This window comes from Microcaecilia unicolor, chromosome 12 (assembly GCF_901765095.1).
Source record: "Microcaecilia unicolor chromosome 12, aMicUni1.1, whole genome shotgun sequence".
Classification (NCBI taxonomy): Eukaryota; Metazoa; Chordata; class Amphibia; order Gymnophiona; family Siphonopidae; genus Microcaecilia; species Microcaecilia unicolor.
In genome coordinates, this window is record NC_044042.1 from 47722180 (window position 1) to 47743049 (window position 20870).

The 20870-nt window shown below is 46.7% G+C and overlaps 1 protein-coding gene across 2 annotated transcripts in view; it reads right to left on the reverse strand.

Annotated features, from left to right (window-relative positions):
• Window positions 1-20870, reverse strand: part of SIK3 (SIK family kinase 3) — a 454627-nt gene that overhangs the window by 38967 nt on the left and 394790 nt on the right. For both annotated transcript variants that reach the window (XR_003944053.1, XM_030221942.1), the window contains exon 16: window positions 20100-20247. Coding sequence is in view for 1 of the 2 variants with exons in the window: in XM_030221942.1 (XP_030077802.1) it covers window positions 20100-20247 (148 nt within the window). In the remaining variant the exon portion in view is untranslated. The remainder of the gene's footprint in view (window positions 1-20099; window positions 20248-20870) is intronic.

Consider the following 20870-nt stretch of genomic DNA (forward strand, 5'->3'; position numbering starts at 1 on the left):
CACTGGGGCCTGACTGCAGCATGGATCCGTCGGATATCATCAGCAGAGGTGAGATATCGGGAAAAGCCAGTGTCTTGGCAATCTCCAGAGCGGTAGAGGAGAAGCAGCTATCAGGTCAAATTTCACCTGAATTTACATCACGTGGAGGGGGATAATTGAACGGGGACGACCATCTCTAAGGGCACCCATCTCTAAGGACGGCGCAACAAAGGGGCGGGACAACCCATATTTTCAAAACAAGATGAGCGTCCATCTTTCGTTTCGATAATACGGTCGGGGATGCCCAAATCTCAACATTTAGGTCAACCTAAGAGATGGTCTATTAGATTGTAAGCTCTTTGAGCAGGGACTGTCTTTCTTCTATGTTTGTGCAGCGCTGCGTATGCCTTGTAGCGCTATAGAAATGCTAAATAGTAGTAGTAGTAGTAGAGATTGTTGACCTTAGAGATGGGCGACCTCGGTTTTCGCCGATAATGGAAACCGAGGACGCCCATCTCAAAAACGACCAAATCCAAGGCATTTGGTCGTGAGGGGAGCCAGCATTCCTAGTGCACTGGTCCCCCTGACATGCCAAGGACACCAACCGGATACCCTAGGGGGAACTGCAGTGGACTTCACAAATTGCTCCCAGGTGCATAGCTCCCTTACCTTGGGTGCTGAGCCTCCCAAAAACCAACTCCTCACAACTGGACACCACTACCATAGCCCTTAGGGATGAAGGGAGGCACAGTGGGTTTCTGGTGGGTTTTGGAGGGCTCACATTTACCACAAGTGTAATAGGTAAGAAGGAGATGGGCCTGGGTCCGCCTGCCTGAAGTGCACTGCAGTACCCACTAAAAACTGCTCCAGGGACCTGCATACTGCTGTGATGGAGCTGGGTGTGACATTTGAGGCTGGCATAGAGAATGGAAAAATGTTTTTTAATTTTTTTTGGGGTGGGAGGGGGTTGGTGACCACTGGAGGAGATTCCCTCCGGTGGTCATCTGGTAAATTCGGGCACTTTTTCGAGGCTTGGTCGTGGAAAAAAAATGGACCAAGTAAAGACAGCCAAATGCTCGTCAGGGACACCCTTCTTTTTTCCATTATCGGTCGAAGACGCCCATCTCTTAAGCACGCCCCGTCCTGCCTTCGGAACGCTGCCGACACCCCCCCCCCCCCCAGGAACTTTGGTCGTCCCCGCGACGGAAAGCAGTTGAGGACCCCCAAAATCGGCTTTCAATTATGCCGATTTGGACGCCCCTGAGAGGACGCCCATCTCCCGATTTGTGTCAAAAGATGGGCGCCCTTCTCTTTCGATTATGCCCATATTAGTAAGTCTTTCTTGCCTGCTAAACCAAGCATTATTATCTTGGACTCAATTTGGGAAGTTCTTATGAGCTTATAAACTTCTTTTTCACAGAAATTGTTACTGGTGACCCAAACTACTAAATTGCCATTAGAAAACATTTCAATCTTGGAAACAAGAACACTAAACATTGAGAAAACAATAGAAATTAATAAAGACAATATAAAATCTCTTCAACTAACTCAGTCCAACTTGATAAAGGAAAATATGTTACTTCACTATAAAATGGAAAATTTAGAAAATCAACTAAGAGGCAAAACTCTAAGGTTGATTAATTTTCCTAAAATAACATCTATAGCCCCTTTAATAATTTTCAAGAAATATTTATCCAAAGTATTGAAAATTCCTGAAGAGGCTTATCCGCCAGTTTCTAAAATATATTATTTGCCACCATATAAAAAGGATAAAAAAGGAAATATTAATCAAGCTGAGCAGATGTTTCATTTGATATACTGAATCTCACACAAATAATTCAAGAAGATGAGATGGGTATTACACCAGCAACTTTAATTGTATCATTTGTTTTAGAACCAGATCGTGATTGGATCCTGAAACAATTTTTTTGTCATAGTGATGAACTCTTTATGAACAATAAGATTAGAATATTTCCTGATACTGCAAGAGCAACGCAAAAGAGACGTCAATTATTTCTAAAACTTCGACTCCGGGTCCTAGAATTGGGTGGTTTATTTTGGCTCAACTTTCCCTGTAAATGTGTATTGAAAGTCAATTCAGTTAAATATATATTTTATGATCCCACTCATTTGAGTTCCTTTTTAGACTTGAGGGTTGCTATAACTCCTAATCTACAGCCTGCAGCTTTATTATCATCTACTCCTTAATTGTTAATGATAGGGCACTTTAAGTTCTCTTCTTTACTCACCTAAGTTTAATTAGTGGAATATATTTTTCATGGAATTGTACCTTGTTTTCCCTTCTAAATTGTGGACGAGTATGGAGGGGAGGGGGGGCGAGAAATTTCCTTTGTTTGTCATTTGAATATTTGTATAACTTGAATATTACTTATCTCCTTCTATCTTTCAAAAGAGTTTCTTGAATTATTGTGAATACTTATAAAAAAAAAAAGATACCACAAGAACAGCCATAAAAATTCCTCAATAAAAAAAATGATGAAAACATGTATGTAAAATAACATAGTACATGTGTACAACCCTTATCAAAGAGAAAAAATTGCAAAATATAATAGGAAGTATTTCTTACAATTCATCTATAAACCATCTTAAAATGAATACTCAAATAAACAGATTGATAAATACAATAAAAAAAAGTTTGCCATGAGAGCAATAAGGATACTCCTTAGTGTAAAACATGGGAAATAATTGAAAAATGTGGTGTATGTAAACACCCTGTGCTGAGTCTTCAACCATTAATACATTTCTCGTCTTTGAACTTTTGGAATCGTTTCTGGTTTGTCCTTGAAGAGCCATTGTCCACTTCCTGCTGTTTTTTTGGCCTATTATGCTGTACCATTTGTGCTCTGCTGACATTTATCACATTTTTCCGTTCTAGAGTGCTGCTTAATGTGTACATTTCTGATACTGTATCATGTTACTTTTATTTCTAGGATTCAATTTGCCATCTCCAAGTTTACCTCATTGAATTTATTGATGCTTATGTTTGATCATTTCATTATTGCTATGACATTTCTCTGGTAAGTGAACACTATTCTGCTTTGTGCTTTGGGAACTTAAAGACTGGGGTTTAAAGTAGGAACTGTAGGTTAGTGATAAGCAAAATAAAAATATAAAACAGCAAACGTTATCAACTAATCTCCATACTCCTTTCCCCCTAGTTTTAAAACTTGAACTCTGTACCACTGTATTAACAGATAGCCTCTAGCAGGCACAGTATTAAGGGGGGGGGGGGGGGGGGGGGGAGGAGGGGAGAAAAAAAAGTGAGTGAGAGAGAAAAGAGCAATCATTATTAACTAGTTTCCATAGTGCACAACCCTTTTCACATAGCTTTAAACTGAAATTTTCTGTAGAAGTAGACATTTTTCTCATAGTTTTAAACTGATGAGTGGGAAAGCGCGGGGTACAAATGTAACAAAAAAAAAACCTTTTCTAGAGATAGAAACTTAGCCAAACAACTTTAAAAGATTGAGGGAAAGCTCAAATCTTGTTCTAAAAAGACAGTTTCAGTTCCTTGGTTGCTGGAGAGGTAGCACGGCCACTGACCTCAATCAGTTGTTAATTAAGGTGTGAGGAAGTAGAATATCTGCATAGGTTACTAAGGGCAACCTGATTCCTGAGCTAGTTTGAAAGAGCCTGATTTGAAAAAATCCCCTTAAATTCAAAACTATATAAAGAGGAAAGGTCCCACTCAACTTTCTTTCTGAGAAAGCGAATGATACATACCTGTAGCAGGTGTTCTCCGAGGACAGCAGGCTGATTGTTCTCACGACTGGGTTGACGTCCACGGCAGCCCCCTCAAACCGGAGTAAAAATCTCGTGGGAGGTCCCGCACGCAGGGCACGCCCACCGCACATGCGCGGCCGTCTTCCCGCCCGTGCACGACCGTTCCCACTCAGTTGAATGACAAGCAAAGAAATGAGGAAAAAACGCAACTCCAAAGGGGAGGAGGGAGGGTAGGTGAGAACAATCAGCCTACTGTCCTCGGAGAACACCTGCTACAGGTATTTATCATTCGCTTTCTCCGAGGACCAGCAGGCTGCTTGTTCTCACGACTGGGGTATCCCTAGCTCTCAGGCTCACTCAAAACAAGAAACCAGGTCAATTGAACCTCGCAACGGCGAGGGCATAACAGAAATTGACCTACGAAGAACAACTAACTGAGAGTGCAGCCTGAACAGAATAAAATCGGGTACTGGCGGGTGGAGTTGGATTCAAACCCCAAACAGATTTCTGCAGCACTGATTGCCTGAACCGACTGTCGCGTTGGGTATCCTGCTGGAGGCAGTAATGTGATGTGAATGTGTGGACTGATGACCATGTCGCAGTCTTGCAAATCTCTTCAATAGTGGCTGACTTCAAGTGGGCCACCGATGCTGCCATGGCTCTAACACTATGAGCCGTGACATGACCTTCAAGAGCCAGCCCAGCCTGAGCGTAAGTGAAGGAAATGCAATCTGCTAGCCAATTGGAGATGGTGCGTTTCCCGACAGCGACCCCCTTCCTATTGGGGTCGAAAGAAACAAACAATTGGGCGGACTGTCTGTGGGGCTGCGTCCGCTCCATATAGAAGGCCAATGCTCGCTTGCAGTCCAATGTGTGCAACTGACGTTCAGCAGGGCGGGTATGCGGTCTGGGAAAGAATGTTGGCAAGACAATTGACTGGTTAAGATGGAACTCCAACACCACCTTTGCCAGGAACTTAGGGTGAGTGCAGAGGACTACTCTGTTATGATGAAATTTAGTATAAGAAGCATGAGCTACCAGGGCTTGAAGCTCACTGACTCTACGAGCTGAAGTAACTGCCACCAAGAAAATGACCTTCCAGGTCAAGTACTTCAGATGGCATGAATTCAGTGACTCAAAAGGAGGTTTCATCAGCTGGGTGAGGATGACGTTGAGATCCCATGACACTGTAGGAGGCTTGACAGGGGGCTTTGACAAAAGCAAGCCTCTCATGAATCGAACGACTAAAGGCTCTCCAGAGATGGCTTTACCCTCTACACGATAATGGTAAGCACTAATTGCACTAAGGTGATTCCTTACTGAGTTGGTCTTGAGACCAGACTCTGATAAGTGTAGAAGTTATTCAAGCAGGTTCTGTGCAGGACAAGAACGAGGTTCTAGGGCCTTGCTCTCACACCAAACGACAAACCTCCTCCACTTGAAAAAGTAACTCTTTTTAGTGGAATCCTTTCTAAAGGCAAGCAAGACACGGGAGACTTCCTCAGACAGACCCAATGAAGCAAAGTCTACGCCCTCAACATCCAGGCCGTGAGAGCCAGAGACTGAAGGTTGGGGTGCAGAAGCACTCCGTCGTTCTGCGAAATGAGAGTCGGAAAACACTCCAATCTCCACGGTTCTTCGGAGGACAACTCCAGAAGAAGAGGGAACCAGATTTGACGGGGCCAAAAGGGCACGATCAGAATTATGGTGCCGCGGTCTTGCTTGAGCTTCAGTAAGGTCTTCCCCACCAAAGGTATGGGAGGATATGCGTACAGGAGGCCCTTCCCCCAATGGAAGAGAAAGGCATCCGACGCCAGTCTGCCGTGTGCCTGAAGTCTGGAACAGAACTGAGGCAGCTTGTGATTGGTCTGGGAGGCGAAAAGGTCCACCGAGGGAGTGCCCCACACTCAGAAGATCTTGCATACCACCTGGGAATGGAGCGACCACTCGTGCAGTTGCATGAGTCTGCTCAACCTGTCGGCCAGACTGTTGTTTACGCCTGCCAGGTACGTGGCTTGGAGAAGCATGCCATGCTGGCTTGCCCATCGCCACATCCTGACGGCCTCCTGACACAAAGGGCGAGATCTGGTGCCCCCCTGCTTGTTGATGTAATACATTGCAACCTGATTGTCTGTCCGAATTTGGATAATTTGATAGGACAGCCGATCCCTGAAGGCCTTCAGTGCGTTCCAGACCGACGGAGCTCCAGGAGGTTGATCTGAAGATCCTGTTCCGGGGGGGACCACACCCCCTGGATGTGGAACCCATCGACATGAGCTCCCCACCCCAGGCGAGATGCATCCGTCGTCAGCACTTTTGTGGGCTGCGGAATTTGGAATGGGCGTCCCAGGGTCAAATTGGTCTGAATTGTCCACCAGCACAGCGAATTGCGGCAACTGATGGACAGGCGGATGACATCGTCTAGATTCCCGGTAGCTTGGCACCACTGGGAAGCTACGGTCCATTGAGCTGATCTCATGTGAAGACAAGCCATGGGAGTCACATGGACTGTACAGGCCATATGGCCCAGGAGTCTCAACATCTGCCGAGCTGTGACCTGCTGAGACGCTCTGGTCTGGGAAGCGAGGGACAGGAGATTCTGAGCTCTCGCTTCGGGAAGATAGGCCTGAGCCATCTGTGAATTCAGCAGAGCTCCTATGAATTCCAGAGATTGGACTGGCTGGAGATGGGACTTCGGGTAATTTATCACAAACCCCAGCAGCTCCAGTTGAATAGTGCACTGCATGGACCGAAGAGCTCCTGCCTCTGAGGTGCTCTTCACCAGCCAATCATCAAGATACGGAAACACGTGCACCCCCAGCTTGTGTAGATACACCGCAACCACCACGAGACACTTCGTGAACACCTGTGGTGCAGATGCGAGCCCAAAGGGCAGCACACAATACTGAAAGTGACGTGTCCCCCAGACGGAATCGGAGATACTGTCTGTGAGCTGGCAGTATCGGGATGTGAGTATAAGCATCCTTTAAATCCAGGGAACATAGCCAATCGTCTTTCTGAATCATGGGTAGAAGAGTGCCCAAGGAAAGCATCCTGAACTTTTCTCGCACCAGATACTTGTTCAGGCCTCTCAGGTCTAGGATGGGGCGCATCCCCCCTGTTTTCTTTTCCACAAGGAAGTACCTGGAATAGAATCCCTGCCCTTCTTGCCCAGGTGGCACGGGCTTGACCGCATTGGCGCTGAGAAGGTCGGAGAGTTCCTCTGCAAGTACCTGCTTGTGATGGGAGCTGAAAGATTGAGCTCCCGGTGGACAATTTGGTGGGGTGGAGACCAAATTCAGGGTGTATCCGCACCGCACTATTTGGAGAACCCACTGGTCGGAGGTTATGAGAGGCCACCTTTGGTGAAAAACTTTCAACCTCCCCCTGGCAGGCCATCCGGCACAGCTACTTTGATAGCGGCTATGTTCTCATGGATCCAGTCAAAAGCTCGTCCCCTGCTTTTGCTGTGGAGGCGCAGGGGGCTGCTTAGACGCACGCTGTTGATGGGAACGAGCGCGCTGGGACTGTCCCTGTGCCTGAGGAGGCCTTCGGGCCGGCTGGGTGTACCTACGCTTGCTGTAGGCGTAGGGTGCAACCTGCCGAGCCCGGGAAAAACGTTCACCTGTGGAGGTGGATGCTGAAAGCGCCCGGTGGGAGAGCTTGTCGAGAGCGGTTTCCCGCTGGTGTAGTTGGTCCACCAACTGCTTGACCTTCTCGCCAAAAATGTTATCCCCCCGGCAAGGGACATCCGCCAGCCGCTGCTGGGTGCGGTTGTCCAGGTCAGAGGCACGCAGCCAGGAGAGTCTGCGCATCACTATACCTTGGGCCGCAGCTCTGGATGCCACATCACAGGTGTCATAGATACCTCTGGACAGGAATTTTCTGCACGCCTTCAGCTGCCTGACCACCTCCTGAAAGGGCTTGGACTGCTCCGGGGGGAGCTTGTCAACCAGGTCCGCCAGTTGCCGCACATTGTTCCGCATGTGGATGCTCGTGTAGAGCTGGTATGATTGTATTCTGGTCACGAGCATGGAAGACTGGTAGGCCTTCCTCCCAAACAAGTCCAGAGTGCGAGACTCCCGCCCAGGGGGTGCCGAGGCGGTATCCCTCAAACTCCATGCTCTCTTGAGAGCCGAGTCCACGACTGCTGAGTCATGAGGGAGTTGAGGCGCATCAACTCCGGGTCTGAGTGGATTCTGTATTGGGACTCCGCTTTCTTGGGAATGGTGGGATTAGATAATGGCTTCAACCAGATCCGAAGCAGTGTCTCTTTGAGGACATTGTGCAACGGTACCGTGGAAGACTCTCTAGGTGGTGATGGATAGTCGAGGACTTCCGAGCATCTCCGCCCTCGGCTCATCCACAGTAACCATTGGGAAGGAAATACTGATAGACATGTCCCGAACAAAAGAGGCAGGCTCTCAGGGCGCGAGAGCTTCCTCTCCGGTGAAGGTGTGGGGTCGGAGGGAAGGCCCACAGACTCCTTGGAGGAGAAATATCTGGGGTCCTCCTCCTCCCCCCACGAGGCCTTCTCCTTGGTGTCGGAGATGAGCTCTCTCAGCTCAGACCGCAACCGGGCCTGTCTCGACTGCGAGGAACCAGGTCCTCGATGAGGGTGTCGAGAGGTGGACTCCCACGCCGGCGGGGACAAAGCTCCCTCCATCGATGTCGACGGGAATTCCACCTGAGTGGCAATCGACACCGGCACCGCTTGCCTCATCACGGGACCAGAGCCCACCGGTGCCTCCATCAACGGCACCGAGGGCGCAAGCACCCCCGGTGCTGGCAAGGCCTGGCGCATCAGCCCTTCCAGGATCCCCGGAAGGATGGCTCGGAGGCACTTGTCTAGGCCCGCTGTCGGGAGAGGCAGGGGGGCCGGTGCGGGCGTCGGTGCTGGAAGCTGCCCGGGTCCAGGAGACAGTACCGAGGTACCCGACGACCTGCGCATCGACACCTCTTCGACAGAGGGGGAGCTCTCCTTCCAGCACTGCCGCTTCCTGGGGGTCGAGTCTTCTCTTGACGTCCCACAGCTGCCAGTCCCATGCGCCGTGGGCGACCGATGACGGTGCTTCTTGGCAGCTTTCTTCCGATGCCCGTCATCGGCGCTCCACGGCATAGACGAGGAGGAGGTGGAGTCTCCACAGCCTCTAGGTATCAGATCTGACAGGGTTCGGTCCCGATGGCCCTGAGCAGTGGACTGCCCACGGGGCCGCTCACCACCGCCGTCACTGGCAGGTCGTCGGGCCAAGGGAACCTGTGCTCCTGGGGTCGATGCCATAGTTGGCGCCAAAGACGTCAACATCGGTACCGGTACTGAAGACCCGGCCGTCGACACTGATGCCGTCGAGGTCGAAGTCGAAGGGCTGGCACAAGTTCCAAAAAGATGGTCCCAAAGAACTTGTCTCGCCACCTGCGTCCGCTTCCGTAAGCCGAGACACAAGGTGCATGCCTTGGAATTATGCTCCGGACCGAGGCACCAAGCGTGAGGATCGGTCTGCGAGATATGCCGGCCCCACCGACCACACTTTTTGAATCCGCTCGGGACCTTCGAGGACATCGACGGAAAAATCGCATCGGCAAAATCAAAATCGTCGATGGTGGCGGTGTAAAGCACACCAGAAAAGAAAGAAAGAAACGGCCGCGGCAACCCCGCGACTAAACTCGACGAGGGGAAGGAAAAAACAAACCCTTTTTTTTTGTTTGTTTTTTACGAAAGGGGCGTGAACGCACAACAACAAGAAAATAAAAGCGCGGACTAGGCTGCAAACCGGTTTTCCGGGGCTGACATGGAGAGGGACGAAGACGCGTCTCTCTCCAGCGCGGAAAGCAAAAAACTGAGCGGGAACGGTCGTGCACAGGCGGGAAGACGGCCACGCATGCGCAGTGGGCGTGCCCTGCGTGCGGGACCTCCCGCGAGATTTTTACTCCGGTTTGAGGGGGCTGCCGTGGATGTCAACCCAGTCGTGAGAACAAGCAGCCTGCTTGTCCTCAGAGAAGTTCTGAGATAGGAGGACATTTCTCTGGTAAGTGAACACTATTTTGCTTTGTGTTTTGGGAACTTAAAGACTGGGGTTTAAAGGAGGAACTGTAGTTAGTGATAGGCAGAATAAAAATATACAACAGCAAACTTTATCAACTAATCTCCATATTCCTTTCCCCCTAGTTTTAAAACTTGAACTTTGTAACACAGCATTAACAGAGAGCCTCTAGCAGGCACTGCAGAAAGCGATGAAACAGTGTGACAAGGCGGTGGCCGTAGCTAGAAGGTTACTAGGCTGTATAGAGAAAGGTGTGACCAGCAGAAGAAAAGAGGTGTTGATGCCCCTGTACAAGTCATTGGTGAGGCCCCACCTGGAGTATTGTGTTCAGTTTTGGAGGCCGTATCTTGCTAAGGATGTAAAAAGAATTGAAGCGGTGCAAAGAAAAGCTACGAGGATGGTATGGGATTTGCGTTACAAGACGTATGAGGAGAGACTTGTGGACCTGAACATGTATACCCTGAAGGAAAGGAGGAACAGGGGTGATATGATACAGATGTTCAAATATTTGAAAGGTATTAATCCGCAAACAAACCTTTTCCGGAGATGGGAAGGCGGTAGAACGAGAGGGCATGAATTGAGATTGAAGGGGGGCAGACTCAAGAAGAATGTCAGGAAGTATTTTTTCACGGAGAGGGTGGTGGATGCTTGGAATGCCCTCCCGCGGGAGGTGGTGGAGATGAAAACAGTAACGGAATTCAAACATGCCTGGGATAAACATAAAGGAATCCTGTGCAGAAGGAAGGGATCCTCAGGAGCTTAGCCTAGAATGGGTGGCAGAGCTGGTGGTTGGGAGGCGGGGCTAGTGCTGGGCAGACTTATACGGTCTGTGTCGGGGCTGGTGGTTGGGAGGCGGGACTAGTGCTGGGCAGACTTATACGGTCTGTGCTGGGGCTGGTGGTTGGGCGGCGGGGATACTGCTGGGCAGACTTATACAGTCTGTGCCAGAGCTGGTGGTGGGAGGCGGGACTGGTAGTTGGGAGGCGAGGATAGTGCTGGGCAGACTTATACGGTCTGTGCCAGAGCTGGTGGTGGGAGGCGGGGATAGGGCTTGCCAGACTTATACGGTCTGTGCCCTGAAGAGGACATTACAAATAAAGTAGCACATATGAATTTATCTTCTTGGGCAGACTGGATGGACCGTGCAGGTCTTTTTCTGCCGTCATCTACTATGTTACTATGTTTAGTCTTCATAAATAAATACATAAATAAATAAAATCACACCCATCCTCCCCAACACCCACCCACCCCTAGCACAACTCTTTATAGTCAGTTATTGTAATTAGGATAACAAGCAAGGAGTGCTCTTACAGAGTTTTATTACCATCTAAGAAGGAAACCCTAAATAAATCACACAATATATCATATAAACTAAAAGACATTTTCATATCAGTCTAATATCCTTAATACTTTAGCAAGTTTTAAATTATTGAAAAACTCAAAAATACTAAGATGGAAGCAGTCCAGCAGCGAGAGGGGTGCTATTCAGTCTTCTGCATTGAGTGTCACATGTATGATTATCTCCCAGTTGGTGAGCAGTTATATACATGTGCCCGATGCAAACAGCTCCTAGCTCTCAGAGAACGGGTCCGGTCTCTTGAGGCTAGAGTAGCAGACTTGGTGGAGCACAGGCAGACAGAGAGGTACATAGAGGAGACCTACATGGATGTTGTAGAGAAGTCCCACCTCCAGTCTGGTAGCCCCTGTGCTATCTTGGAGGAGGGAGGTCTCCTAGAAGGACAGCATCACCCTGGTGAAGTAGGAAGTACTCCTGTAGCCAGGACCCACCCACCAGGAGATGTACTATCCTCTTGCACCCAGGATATGTCTCCAAGTTCTGCCCAGGAGGGAAGGGTTAGGACAGCTGTTGTAGTTGGTGATTCAATCATTAGGCATATACATAGCTGGGTTGCTGGTGGACTTTGAGGATCGCCTGGTGACTTGCCTGCCTGGTGTGAAGGTGGCGGACCTCACGCGTCACCTAGATAGGATTTTAGATAGTGCTGGTGAGGAGCCAGCTGACTTGGTACATGTGGGTACCAATGACTTAGGAAAACGTGGGAGAGAGGTTCTGGAAGCAAAATTTAGGCTGTTAGGTAGAAAGTAGAAAGTAGAGAATGACACGGGGACATAGTTTATAACCATCCCTGCGAACTCTATCCCCGTCCCCGTGAACTCTGTCCCTATCCACAGAAGCCTCGCTGTTTAACCACACATAAGACTTACCTTTGGGTTTAAAAAGCAAAATCATGTGCACGTAAAGACTGCATGCATGAATTAAAACAAATGCCCTTAAAAAGCAATAATACTGGACTGGTCTGGCAAGCAATAATGAAACAGTGATGGAATATTCATTCACATAACAAGCAACAATGAGCACTAATTTTTCTAATCATTCTACAACTCCAAGCACATTTAATTCTTTTCTCACTATACAATACAGGGAACCACAGAAAAACTGAAATAGAGATCTCCCTCAAGAAAGCCAGGTAAACACTGGTAAAAGAGAAACAGAAATGTATTTTCTCCTGCACTCTGCAAAATACAGAAATAGAAAAGACACACATTTCACAAAGCAGGCACATCTCAGTCCTTAAAAAGTATTAAATAAAAATATTTCTTTTCTACCTTTGTTGTCCGAGCACTTTATTTTTCTAATTTTTTTTTATTTTTTGTTACATTTGTACCCCGCGCTTTCCCACTCATGGCAGGCTCAATACGGCTTACATGGGGCAATGGAGGGTTAAGTGACTTGCCCAGAGTCACAAGGAGCTGCCTGTGCCTGAAGTGGGAATTGAACTCAGTTCCTCAGTTCCCCAGGACCAAAGTCCACCACCCTAACCACTAGGCCACTCCTCCACTCCATGGGCTGGTCCCAGTCTCTTTTCCACTTTCCACGTGTCGGTCTTTCCTAAATTTTTTTCCACGTTGGCATTCCCATTTCTTCTCTCTCCTCTTGGCTTTGTCCTTTCCTTCTCTACATCTGTCTGGCAGTGACTTTTCATTTCATGTTCCCCCCCTTATTTGTGTTTATCCCCCTTTCTCTCACCTTAGTCTCTGTTTCACTTCTCATCTACCTACTAGCTTTTACCATTGGTCCCTCTGTCTCTCACTTAATATCCAGTCTCCTAAACCCCTATCTTTTTCACCCACATCCTTAGCCCTCATCTACCCTCCACTGGATCTCATCACCCTATCAGTCCCCAGCCCCATCCATTTCTCTCTTTCATTCCCTTGTTTCCCTATACCCCATGCCCTTCCTTCCTCTTCCCCCTTGCAAGGTCGTGTCACTCTCCCTCCCCCCTTCTTCCTTCCGTCCAAGGTCCGGTGTCACTTTCCCTCCCTCTCCCCTTCAACAAAGTCTGGTGTTGCTTTCCTTCCCTCCATCCTTGTCCAACATTTCTCCTCTCTTACCTGCCCTCCACTCCATCCATGTCCAGCATTTCTCCTCTCTTCCCTCCCCTCCATCCATGTGCATCTTCTTCCTGACTTCCCTCCCCTCCATCCATCCATGTCCAGCAACTCTCCATTCTCCCTTGCCCTCTCCCCGTGAACTCTATCCCTATCCACAGAAGCCTCGCTGTTTAACCACACATAAGACTTACCTTTGGGTTTAAAAAGCAAAATCATGTGCACGTAAAGACTACATGCATGAATTAAAACAAATGCCCTTAAAAAGCAATAATACTGGACTGGTCTGGCAAGCAATAATGAAACAGTGATGGAATATTCATTCACATAACAAGCAACAATGAGCACTAATTTTTCTAATCATTCTACAACTCCAAGCACATTTAATTCTTTTCTCACTATACAATACAGGGAACCACAGAAAAACTGAAATAGAGATCTCCCTCAAGAAAGCCAGGTAAACACTGGTAAAAGAGAAACAGAAATGTATTTTCTCCTGCACTCTGCAAAATACAGAAATAGAAAAGACACACATTTCACAAAGCAGGCACATCTCAGTCCTTAAAAAGTATTAAATAAAAATATTTCTTTTCTACCTTTGTTGTCCGAACACTTTATTTTTCTAATTTTTTTTTGTGTTTATCCCCCTTTCTCTCACCTTAGTCTCTGTTTCACTTCTCATCTACCTACTAGCTTTTACCATTGGTCCCTCTGTCTCTCACTTAATATCCAGTCTCCTAAACCCCTATCTTTTTTCACCCACATCCTTAGCCCTCATCTACCCTCCACTGGATCTCATCACCCTATCAGTCCCCAGCCCCATCCGTTTCTCTCTTTCATTCCCTTGTTTCCCTATACCCCATGCCCTTCCTTCCTCTTCCCCCTTGCAAGGTCGTGTCACTCTCCCTCCCCCCTTCTTCCTTCCGTCCAAGGTCCGGTGTCACTTTCCCTCCCTCTCCCCTTCAACAAAGTCTGGTGTTGCTTTCCTTCCCTCCATCCTTGTCCAACATTTCTCCTCTCTTACCTGCCCTCCACTCCATCCATGTCCAGCATTTCTCCTCTCTTCCCTCCCCTCCATCCATGTGCATCTTCTTCCTGACTTCCCTCCCCTCCATCCATCCATGTCCAGCAACTCTCCATTCTCCCTTGCCCTCTCCTCCATCCACCCATATGCAGCAAATTTGCTGTCTCCCCTGCCCCCTCCATCCAGCAATGTCCAGCATCTCTCCCCTGCCCCCTCCATAGGTCCAGCAATTCTCCTCTCTCCTCTGCCCTCCCCCCTCCATCCATGTCCAGCGACTCTCCATTCTCCCTTGCCATCTCCTCCATCCACCCATATCCAGCAAATTTGCTCTCTCCCCTGCCCTTCCCTCCATCCATCCATGTCCAGCAATTCTCCTCTGCCCTTCCCTCCACGTCCAGCAATTCTCCTCTCTCCTGCCCTCCCCTCCTCGTCCAGCGATCTCTTCTCTCACCCTGCCCTCCCCTCCTCTCCATGTCCAGCGATCTCTTCTCTCCCCCTCCCTTCCATGTCTAACGATTCTTCCTGCCCTCCCTCAGCTCCCTGACTGCCTTCCTCTCCGTTCCTTCCCGTTCAAACCTTTTATTTTCCTCGCAACGACAGTGAAGCACACAACACAGCGGGCTTGCCTCCAGCCTTTCCCTTCCCTCACACTCGCAGAAACAGGAAATACATCATCGCAAGAAGGCAGGACACTGAGTGAGGGAAGGGAAAGGCTGGAGGCGAGCCCGCTGTGTTGTACGCTTCACTGCCATCGCTGCGAGAAAAATAAAAGGTTTAAACATGCGCGGGGGGGTGGAGGGGGGGGCAGGAAGGAACGAAGAGGAAGCCTGTCCGGGAGCTGAGGGCGGGAACAGCTGCCTGTAGCATTGCGCCAGCCCTGCGTTTGGGGGGGTAGTGCCCCCCTCACCCCCCAAAACTACGCCCATGGGTAGGCATCTGTTGTACTGTGGGTGCAGGGGCTATTACTGCTCCTGCGGGGTGGGGAAATAACCTCTTTTTGCACCCACGGTAAAACTTTGAAACTTTTCCCCATTTCTGCAGTTTTACTGTGGATTACCTGCTCCCATGTCATTCTCTAGTAGAAAGCTCAAATCCAGAACCTCTAGGGTAGCATTTTTTGTTCCACAAGCAGGACCCAAGAGACAGACAAAGCTCCGGAGTCTCAATGCGTGGATAAGACGATGGTGCAGGGAGGAGGGTTTTAGATTTGTTAGGAACTGGGCAACATTCTGGGGAAGGGGGAGCCTATTCCGAAAGGATGGGCTCCACCTTAGCCAAAGTGGAACCAGGATGCTGGCATCAGCAATTAAAAAGGAGATAGATTCTTTGTAGGTATGTAATGAGACGAGGCTATCCATGGTGGATAGGGATTGGGGGTTTGGCTATCTCTCAGCAGGGGAGAGGGGAGGGGGGAAGATTTTTAGTGTTTGTTTTACTGCTGTACCTTTTTGTGATAAAACTTATTATTCATTATATTCAGTATATGGTCTAGAGGGGGGAGGGGGTCTAGGAGTGGGATGGGGGGCATAGAGGAGTTAATAGTTTGATGTTTACTAAGTTACGAAGGAGGGGTGGGGGGATAACATAATAAAACATTGATGATAGCACTGAAAAGTTAACTCTTCGAGATGTGGATATGTTCATTAATGTGATACCAGTTGAGTTTCTTGGTTGTATTGTACCTATAATATCATCAATAAAAATTGTTGAAACATAAAAAAGAGATAGAGCAGCTTTTAAACTAGAAACTGGTGGAAGGCTGACAGACTCTCAAAAGCAAATGGTTCGGAATAAGGTATCTTTCAAAGATATCACCAAAACAGGGAAGATAGGGTATCCCGATAGTGAGGTTGTAAAAGAGACCATAGTAGATCAGGTGTCCTTAAATAAAAATCAGACAAAAGATTGCAAATTAATACTGTCAAGTACTGAGCATGATGATGTAAACAGGAACAAAAAACATAGTTTGAATGTCTATATGTGAATGCCAGAAGCCTACGAAATAAGATGGGAGAGTTAGAATATATTGCACTAAATTAAAAAAAATTAGATATAATAGGCATCTCTGAGACCTGGTGGAAGGAGGATAACTAGTGGGATACAAATTACATCGTACTGATAGGGTGGATCGAATTGCTGGAGGGGTAGCACTGTATGTTAAGGAAGGCCTTGAATCAAAAAGATTGAAAATTCAGCAGGAAACAAAACACATCTTGGAATCCCTAGGGATTGAAATTCCATGTGTAAAGGGGAAAAAGATAGTGATAGGAGTGTACTACCGTCCGCCTGGCCAGGATGAACAGATGGATGTAGAAACGTTAAAGGAAATTAGGGGTGCTAACAAACTGGGCAACCCAATAATAATGGGTGATTTCAATTACCCCGATATTGACTGGGTGAATGTAACATCAGGGCATGCTAGGGAGGTAAAATTCCTTGAGGAAATCAAGGACTGCTTTCTAGAGCAGCTGGTACAGGAGCCGACAAGAGAAGGAAAAATTCTAGACCTAGTCCTTAGAGGAGCGCTTGATCTGGTGAGGGAGGTAATGGTGCTGGAGCTGCTTGATAACAGTGATCATAATATGATCAGATTTAATATTAGCTTTGGAGTAAGTATACGCAGGAAATCCAATACGTTAGCGTTAACTTTCAAAAAGGTGACTCTGATAAAATGAGAAGAATGGTGAAAAAAAAACCAACTTAGAAGCGCAGCTGCAAGGGTCAAAAATTTACATCAGGCATGGATGCTGTTCAAAAATATCATCCTGGAAGCCCAGGCCAAATATATTCCGTGTATTAAAAAAGGAGGAACGAAGACCAAACAACAGCCGGCATCGTTAAAAAATGAGATGAAGGAAGATACTAGAGCTAAAAGAAAATCCATTAGAAAATGGAAGAAGGAACTGACTGAAAATAATAAGAAACGGCATAAGGAAATGTCAAGTCAAACACAAAGCACTGATAAGAAAGGCAAAGAGGGACTTTGAAAAAAAGATTGCGTTGGAGGCGAAAATACATAGTAAACATTTTTTTAGGTTTATTAAAAGCAGGAAGCTGGCAAAAGATCTGTAGGACCGCTAGATGACTGAGAGGTAAAAGGGGCAATCAGGGAAGACAAAGCCATAGCGGAGAGATTAAATGAATTCTTTGCTTCGGTCTTCACCGAGGAAGATTTGGGAGAGATACCTGTGACAGAAATGGTATTTGAAGCTGACGAGTCAGAGAAACTGAATTAAATCTCTATAAATCTGGAGGATGTAATGGCGCAATCTGACAAATTACATAGTAAAACATAGTAGATGACGACAGAAAAAGACCTGCACGGTCCATCCAGTCTGCCCAACAATTGAAGAGCAGCTTATCTTCTGGACCAGATGGTATCCATCCCAGAGTACTGATAGAATTGAAAAATGAGCTTGTGGAACTATTGTTAGTAATATGCAATTTATCTTTAAAATCGAGCGTAGTACCAGAAGATTGGGGGGTGGCCAATGTAACGCTGATTTTTAAAAAAGGTTCCAGAGGAGATCCGGGAAATTATAGACTGGTGAGCCTGACATCGGTCCTGGGCAAAATGGTAGAGACTATTATAAAGAACAAAATTACAACGCATATTCAAAAGCATGGATTAATCAGACAAAGCCAACATGGATTTAGTGAAGAGAAATCGTGCCTCACCAATCTATTACATTTCTTTGAAGGGTTGAACATGTGGATAAAGGTGAGCCAGTTGATATTGTGTATCTGGATTTTCAACTTGAAACAATTTTTTATTGATGACAACACAAAATCCAGAAAGAAAATGCTCTTACACAATTTTGAAGAACATACATCAGCAGGCTCCAAAATAAAAATAGGCTCCAAAATAAAAATATCAAGCTTTACCAAGAAGATACACTGATTGTTTTGCGCCATCAAATTTTCTCCCCTGTCCCCTCCACACCCCCCGCCCCCCACTCCCTTCAAAAATCTAAACCATCTTTAAACATTGCCTCCAACTAACTGAACAATTTAGTTCCCTGTACCAACCACTCCATCACCACAACATAGTTTGAAAGTTCTGCGAAGTAGACTGGACCTATACTCTTCAGGTCCCAACTTACCCATTTTGAGACCTACCCTAACCCCCTGTGCCCTACCACCCTAACCCTTCCCTTCCCTGTGATGCCTGATCCCCTCCTGCCCAGTCACCCTCAGCGGCCTGGTGAAAATCTATTCAAAATTTGACTTCGAGCCATACGTGAGATTTTGTTCAAGTAGGCCTCCCAAATCGCAAGAAACCTCTGCTGCCTCCTCGGTGAGAAGTGGGCTCCCCGTGATTCCCATATCATGCATTGAGGCAACTTATTTCTCCAGTACCAAATGGAGGGGGAGTGATCCATAATCCAGTGATTGAGAATGCATTTCTTTCCCAAAATACAGGCCTTACCGAGAAACAGCTTTTCTCTTATACTCCCAGAACCCCACCAGCCTGAAGTGCAAAAAAATCGCTTTTTCAAATGTGAAGGAAACCCGGCGACCAAGCACTGACTGAAAAAAACCTGCCAGTGCTGACCAAAATGACCTTATCTATACTGCCACATACCATGATACAATCAGGCATCTGTCAGTCCGCATTTCCGACAATTCCCCGTATCCACTACACCAGTGTATCTGGATTTTCAAAAGGCGTTTGACAAAGTACCTCATGAAAGACTCCAGAGGAAATTGGAGAGTCATGGGACAGGAGGTAGTGTCCTATTGTGGATTAAAAACTGGTTAAAAGATAGAAAACAGAGAGTAGGGTTAAATGGTCAGTATTCTCAATGGAGAAGGGTAGTTAGTGGGGTTCCCCAGGGCTCTGTGCTGGGACCGCTGCTTTTTAACATTTTTATAAATGACCTAGAGATGGAAGTAACTAGTGAGGTAATTAAATTTGCTAACGACACAAAGTTATTCAAAGTTGTTAAATCGCGAGAGTATTGTGAAAAATTACAAGAGGACCTTATGAGACTGGGCCTCTAAATGGCAGAATACGTTTAATGTGAGCAAGTGCAAAGTGATGCGTGTGGGAAACAGGAACCCAAATAATAGCTACGTGATGCAGGGTTCCACGTTGGGAGTCACCGACCAGAAAAGGGATCTAGGTGTCATCGTTGATGATACGTTGAAACCTTCTGCTCAGTGTGCTGCAGCAGCTAAGAAAGCAAATAGAATGTTAGGTATTATTAGGAAAGGAATGGAAAACAAAAATGAGGATGTTAAAATGCCTTTGTATCACTGCATGGTGCAACCGCATTTCGAATATTGTGTTCAATTCTGGTCACAGCATCTCAAAAAATATATAGTGGAATTAGAAAAGGTACAGAGAAGGGCGACGAAAATGATAAAGGGGGCGGGACGACTTCCCTATGAGAAAAGGGTAAAGCAGCTAGGGTGCTTCAGCTTGGAGAAAAGACGGCTGAGGGGAGATATGATAGAGGTTTATAAAAAAATTAGTGGCATGGGAAGGGTAGACATGAAGCGCCTGTTTACTCTTTCCAAATATACTAGGACTAGGGGGCATTCAATGAAGCTACAAAGTAGTAAATTTAAAATGTGTAATTAATCTCTGGAATTCTTTGCCAGAGAATGTGGTAAAGGCAGTTAGCTTAGCGGGGTTTAAAAAAGGTTTGGACAGCTTCCTAAAGGAAAAGTCCATAGACTTGGGGAAAATCCACTGCTGGGATAAGTAGCATAACATGTTTTGTACTTTTCTGGGATCTTGCTAGGTATTTGTGACCTGGATTGGCCACTGTTGGAAACAGGATGCTGGGCTTGATGAACCTTTGGCTGTCCCAGTATGGCAATACTTATGTACTAAAGCTGCACCTGCTATACACTGCCTTGGGCAAATGTAACAAAGCCTAATAAATAAATACCTGTTGGAGCTGCTTGATGCTGCTATTGCCCATTTTCTCCAAGTGAGCTTTGAAGGCTTGGATAGAAGCTGCACCATCAGAGAATCTGCGAACAGGGGAAAAGCGTTCCGTGGGAAGGTGAAGTGTGTTTGAATCCTTGTAAACAGTACTGAAAGACAAAAAAAAAACATTACAAACAACTCATTTAATGCAGCTGCCATTTCTTGTTTTGGCTTGAAAAACATAGGGGCAATTGTCAAAGGGATTTTTCTTCACCCTCTTCCCTGCCATCACAAGATAAATTTTAAAGCAAGCCTCTACTGAGGCTGGAGGAAAATGAGCACAACACAAACTGCACTTACTTAGAGCAATCCTGCTATACCACCTCTCAATTTGTTTTTAAGAGAATCATCTCCTGATGCAGTAAGAGTTGCATGATCTTGCAGTTCTTAACATGAAACTTGGCCCTACAGCAGCAGGAGATGATGTGCTGAAGACAAAGACAGGAGGTGGCACAGCAACACTGTTAAACAAAAGTACCATCTGTTTATCTTTCTGCCCTCTCCCAGGTATAAAGGTACTAGTTACCTGTAACCTGGAATGTCCAGCACTCCAGGGAATATGGTCCCAACACCACCAGACACAGAAGGCTATTGTAATATGAGAATAATTAGTAATCTGTTTATTACACTTAGCAATCAGGAATACAATTAGAATACATAATATAATTAATTCTCATATGAGACAGCCACCGGGATACAAATGTGACCTCTGACATTAGCTCTCTGGTTG